At 41.4% G+C, this 6,039-nt stretch overlaps 1 protein-coding gene across 1 annotated transcript; it reads left to right on the forward strand.

Annotated features, from left to right (window-relative positions):
* Positions 1 to 1,043: 1,043 nt before the first annotated feature.
* Positions 1,044 to 5,751, forward strand: LOC127777164 (SUPPRESSOR OF GAMMA RESPONSE 1). Its single transcript, XM_052303705.1, has 6 exons — positions 1,044 to 1,223; positions 2,981 to 3,122; positions 3,505 to 3,691; positions 4,144 to 4,625; positions 4,795 to 5,175; positions 5,256 to 5,751. The coding sequence occupies exons 1-6, from the start codon at positions 1,216 to 1,218 to the stop codon at positions 5,310 to 5,312; spliced, it is 1,257 nt and encodes a 418-aa protein (XP_052159665.1). The 5' UTR covers positions 1,044 to 1,215; the 3' UTR covers positions 5,313 to 5,751.
* Positions 5,752 to 6,039: the final 288 nt, after the last annotated feature.

Raw genomic sequence — 6,039 nt, forward strand, 5'->3', positions numbered from 1 at the left:
GGGAACAAAAAGTCTTCGTAATTGGTTTTCTTTTAGTTAGCTCGGACCAAAGGTCCTAAGCTTCTTTTCTTTCCTTTCGCTATGTAAAGCTACTTCTTCTCTATTAAATGAAATTGGCGCTCGTCAATTCATTAAGAAAAAGATATGTGCTATAGAAGTACGCATCAACGCATGGGCACAGAAAAAAAAATTTCAGGCGGGAAATACAAATGCAAATGCAAATCGAGGAGGCAAATCCAACATGGGGGGAGAGGCATGATGCCACGTAATACAACCATGGATCAGGCGACGACGACGTTGGCCGGTGCCAATTTTTCCGTAGGGGATTTGCTAGATTTCAGGCACGTGCCTTTTCCCCTTCCATATGCAGCATTAGGACCTGTTTAGATCCCTGCCAAAAATTTTTCACCCTGTCATATTGAATGTTTGGATATATTCGGATACATTCATGTAGTATTAAATATAAACCTAAAAATAATTAATTAAATAGATTGTGTGTAAATTGCGAGACGAATCTTTTAAGCCTAATTGCTCCATGATTTGACAATGTGGTGCTACAGTAAATATTTGCTAATGACATATTAATTAGGCTTAATAAATTCGTCTCGCAGTTTACAGACAAAATCTGTAATTTATTTTATTATTAGTCTGCTTTTAATAATTTAAATGTTTCTTCATATATCAGATGTGACACGCTAAAACTTTTAGATCTAAACACGGCCTTAGTTGCTGGTTGGACAATCGGGCCTCGGCTTCAATCTAGATTGAGCTAACTTTTGGGGCTTAATCGTCTGATTTGGCCCAACTTGGATATGGGCCGTTTACAACATTTGGCCCCACACGGATTCTCAAGTCTTACGGGGACGGACACACCTCATGCACTCCGTACCATCTCGACCGTCCAAAATGCAATCGAACGGATGCCGATCCATCTCACCATGGACGCGGTCCAGCCAAGCAATGCCCAGGATAAACCGCGTGCACCTGGTTTATGTGCTGGTGTCTGTGTCGTCTCGTCGCAGCTGCCATCGCTGGTCAACTCCGGTTCAAAAAAAAAAAAAAAAGAAAATTTAGGGAGACCAACCACTCATCGTCTCTCCACTTCCATTTCCATCCGCTTCAGCCTTCAGGTGCGCCGCCTTCGCCCTCGCCCTCGTCGGATCCCTAGTAGGGAGGGGAGGTCTCCGTCTGCCGGCGGGAGGCGCGGGCGCCGCCATGACCGGGTTCGTGCGTGCGTCTGCCTGCTCCCCACTCCTTGATTGGCTCGTGTAGCACTTGCCCCGAGCTGTTCCCCTAGGTCATCGGAGGGAATGCGATATGGGGAGGCCGGGAAAGGAGGCTCCCTTTTTGGGGGTGGGTTGGGGATTGGGCGGGATGCAAAAGAAGGCGTCCTTTTGGGGTTTAGGGTTTCGCGGGATTGCGTTCCCCTGTTATCCTCGCTGATTTGTTGTTGTTTTAGGCTCGGTTTGGTGAATGCGATTTGGATTGGGGACAGTTTGCTGTGTGCTACAGTGAAAACATGGAGATTATCGCAGGATCCTCAGACTTCTAGTATTGTTTTTTTTGGATTGATATAGATGCATTGTCTTGTTTATGAGGCCCGGTGTTCGGGGCGCGTCATACATTCGTGGAACAGTGTGCTCATGCCTTCGGTGTGAGACGAAAGGTTGTTTTTTTTTTGTTTTTGTTCTCTGGCAGGCGATGACTGAATTTCGTCACTAGTTTGTAGTGTTGTAGGCTTTTGTAGCTTGGTCTGAGATTGTATAGTAGAAGGATGACGCTTCTGCATTGATTTTAGTTCAAAGGAGATACTTTTGTTTTTGCCATTTCGGGGGGGTGCAGTTATGCACTACGTATGCATTCTGTTCTCTTGCAATTGATTGAAGGGCACCCAGTTCTGCTAGGTGTTGCACCGTTTTAGTTTAGCTGCTGCTTTCTACAACGTGGTTGTGCTAGTTATAGCGGTCTCCATTATATCAATTTTGTTTGAAAAAACACTAGTGGTGTTACTACTCCTTTGAGTTGAAATGTGCCAACTATTAGTAGCTTGTATTTGGGTTATTGGGTATGCATGCACCTCTCCAAGATGAGGTTGAATTCCTCATATTCATATAGTCATGGATAGCAATAGATAACCTTTTTTCTTTATATGAGGCCTGCTGATAAGATCATGTCATGCATTGTGGAACAATATTTTGTTGCTTTTGGTTTCAGATGAAAGGCGGGATCTTTTTTTTTTTTTTTAGAATTTTTTTTGGAGGGGGGCAATGATTGAATATCGTCACTAGTTTGTAGTTTATGCTTTTGCAGTTAAGTTTGAGATTGTCTAGCAGAAGTACAACGTTTTTGCACTTCATTATAGTTGAAAGGAGGCATCTCCCCGTTTTCTGCCATTTCTGGTGGTATGGTACCTATTTTATCAATCTTTGTTGGAAAGACATTGGGTATAGCCTTTGGGTTGAAATTTTGCTAATTTTACTATTGTTAGCTTGTCTTTGGTCCATCAGGTATGCATATACATCTCTGAAAGCTAGAGGTTGCCCACTGCCTTGTATTCATACTTTAGTACCCTTCACAAAATGGTGAAAAAAGACTATTGTTCTTAGTTTACGTATCATTGTGACCAGCATTTCAAATTGTGTCAGAAGAGCATAGTTTTGAACATATGCCTGTCATCCATACTGGAGATCAATGTCTCTTGATTTTTGTAAGCTGGTGCATGATTGGTATTAGTATAGATATACAGTTCTGAGAAACTACATGTTGTTGTAGATTGAATCGTGGTGTAGGAGTACTTGTCTCCTCAGGATTAATTGGATCATTCTTTGGGATCATTTTAATGATATTAGATGTGCCTTTACCTGCATTTGGTGTGTTGCTGGTTAATTATGCCGATCTATATGGGAGTTCCTGCAGTTAGTGTTCTTGAACAAATCTGCTTCATTCATCTGTCTTAACTCTATAATCAATATTTCTGCAGGACATCCTGGATAATTGACAGCCATAGAATTGCTTCAAAAATAAAAAATGCATCTGGATCAGTGGATGCCAGTAAGCACAAATGGGTTAGCAACCCAACTAAGGCTTGTCCAAGGTGCAACCACATCATTGATAACAGTGATGTAAGAGATGTGTTCTTTTATCATGTATAAGAACCAAATACGCACGTAGTATATCATTTGTATTTCATTGCTGCTTTATACCATTCTAAACAGATTAAACAATCAAATAAAACTACATATGAACACCTACTGAGTAGTGTCATTGCTATGCACCTTTGTTTTCGTCGAGTCGCCTATATCAATAAATGAATGGATTTTTGCTACTAGCAACTTACTATTTATCACTTTGACAGTGACTCTTTTGTATATTATTCTGAAGTCCTCTGACTTTCTCTCTAACATTGAAGCTTTGTTTGTGTATACTTTCAGATACACCACTCAGTAGTAATAAATAATGTGTGCTATTGAGTGCAGTCCTCTAATGATTAATATTTCACCACAGGTTGTTCATCAATGGCCTGGTTTGCCAAGAGGTGTAAAGTTTGATCCAACTGACCAAGAATTGCTTTGGCATTTGCTTGCAAAGCATGGCAAAGTTGGTGCAAAAGCTCATCCGTTCATTGATGAATTTATTCCAACTGTCGAGGAAGATGATGGTATCTGCTATACCCATCCACAGAAACTTCCAGGTAACCGTTAGTGAAAGGATATATATTTTTGTTCCTCTCTTCGTGGGGTGAGCAAGAGAAGTCCAATTTTATTTTCATATAAGAGTAAAATTCACATTTTTCAGCTTGTATCAAATGCTTGCCTTTGGTCCGTTTTCTTTTGGTATTTATTTTCTTAGTCACACCATATGCACAAAGTTCGGCAGTAGTGCGGGTGTGGCAATAAGGCTACTTATTTTACTTCTCTTTATTGGCTTATTAACCCTTGATTTTTCACTATTCCACTCAGCAACACTCTACAACTAAGTAATTCTCAATGACTGGTTTGCATTTCTTAAATGGTTCCGATAGGGCATTCAAATTCCACTTTCTTTTGACATAGGAATCTCAGTTTCTAACTGGAAAATTGTTGTTTTTTGTACCTCTGTTGTATTGCTTGTGGTATTCTTCAACTGATTTTTTTTCTTTTTCAGGTGTCAAGCAAGATGGAAGCGTATCACACTTTTTCCATAGAACATTTAAGGCCTATAATACTGGAATAAGAAAGCGCCGGAAGATAAACACTGGTGATCTTGCTGATGTCCGCTGGCACAAGACTGGTAAGACAAAGCCAGTAGTAGTTGATGGAAAACACCTTGGTTGTAAGAAAATAATGGTGCTATATATGAGCACCATGAAAGGTGGTAAACCTGAAAAGACCAATTGGGTGATGCATCAGTACCACCTAGGAACTGGGGAAGATGAGGTAGAAGGGCAGTATGTTGTCTCTAAATTATTTTTTCAGCAACAGTTTAAACCTGGGGAGAAGAACGCACAGGACTTAACCTCTGCAGATGCTTTAGAATCTATAGTTGCTGAAGATCTTCCAAATATTCCTCCACTTCCCCTGGAAGAACATGTTTTTACCAACCAAGAACTAGAAGTTCTTGAGAAATCTGAAACTATCACTGACCAGGTAATTGAACATCTATGCTTTCTTTATTTCCCTTCCACCTTTTCCCTATGTGCAGCACATATTTCTAGGTAATTCGACATAGCAAAGAAAATGTCAATATAGTTTCTTTATAATGATATTAAAGGGAATTGGATAAATGTTGTGCCTTCTTCTGCTGGCAAATGTACAGGGAAAAGAGACTAGCGAAATAAACGACGAAGATAACGCCGTAGAAGATGTTGCGCATATGGCTACTGAGAAACCTGAGGATAGAGATAACCCCTCATCGCAAGATCCGAAATGGTGGGAAGGTGAATCCCAGTTCCTGTTAGACTCTCAGCAACTGGCAGAGAACCTTGCGATTTGCGATGAGTTCCTTCAGAGTCAGAGCCAGACCTCATGCGGCGGTGGAGATGATGAACCCGATAAGATAAAGCCCCGTCTTGCTGTTTATGCCCAGTTGCCAGTAGAGGACTTGAAGAAGGATCTGGAAGAATGCCAGAGGTTGGACCCCTCAGATGGCACAAATCTTGAGCTTGAAAACGCGTCTGAATTTCGACTGAGCCAAATTGTACGTTTCCATTGTCTCATGTTAAAACGTCCAGTTTTCTCTCCATCCTGTACTTTGCTAAACTTGTGCTTCACTTGCAGGAGTTTTCGCAGGATAGCTTTACGACGGCATGGGCTGGTGGCAAGGTGATCGATTGACATGCCTCCAAGGTGCTGTCGACACCATTTTGTACATTGAAGAAACAACTGAAGCCTCTTCCTTCTGCGAGACAACAGTAAAATGCTGTCGATATATGTGGTGAAGCAACTCTTGTCTCGGACAGTAAAAAGTCATATTTTGGCCCGGCGGCTTTGCCGGGGTAGGCAATAGGTGAGCTTAAGCGCTGGCTTGCCCCTGAATCCCCTGATGCATATGAACTGTGCACCGGTGACTATTCAATGCTAAAGATCACATATTCCTGGCTGTAAATTGTGATGGTGGATGTCTCATTTTGCTTGGATACTCTGGACCATCCGGTGGTAGAAGGGGAACTTTTGCTTCTGGTTGAACTGATTACTCCAGTAACTTTCGTGTTAATAACTTTTGCCATCATGATAGTGCCTATTATATAAATGTGGACACAAGTCATTTTCTGGAGCTTGTGGTAAAGCAGGGCTGAGAATCTCGTGCAAGCTTCATCTTGTAAATTGCAGTAATCAGCATAAGATTGTGACAGATAACTTCCATGTTTCGGGCAATGAGCATGAACTATGCATGAGACTGCTACAAAAGATTTCGGATACGACCATACGAATGGACTAGATTTGAAGGGACCTTGGAGCAGCATATACTATAGCAAATGAGGATGCTATTACTGGCCGCCAATTTTGCTTGGCATTATGGTGGATTACTCTAACATTGTTTTGTGAAATTGTTCCTACTACC

This window comes from Oryza glaberrima, chromosome 6 (assembly GCF_000147395.1).
Source record: "Oryza glaberrima chromosome 6, OglaRS2, whole genome shotgun sequence".
NCBI lineage: Eukaryota > Viridiplantae > Streptophyta > Magnoliopsida > Poales > Poaceae > Oryza > Oryza glaberrima.

What these genes read in the sequence shown, in the direction of transcription:
- LOC127777164 (XM_052303705.1), top strand. An exon ending in ACATCATTGATAACAGTGAT is followed by an intron (nt 3,123 to 3,504) that starts GTAAGAGATGTG and finishes ATTTCACCACAG; the next exon opens with GTTGTTCATCAATGGCCTGG. An exon ending in CCATCCACAGAAACTTCCAG is followed by an intron (nt 3,692 to 4,143) that starts GTAACCGTTAGT and finishes TTTCTTTTTCAG; the next exon opens with GTGTCAAGCAAGATGGAAGC.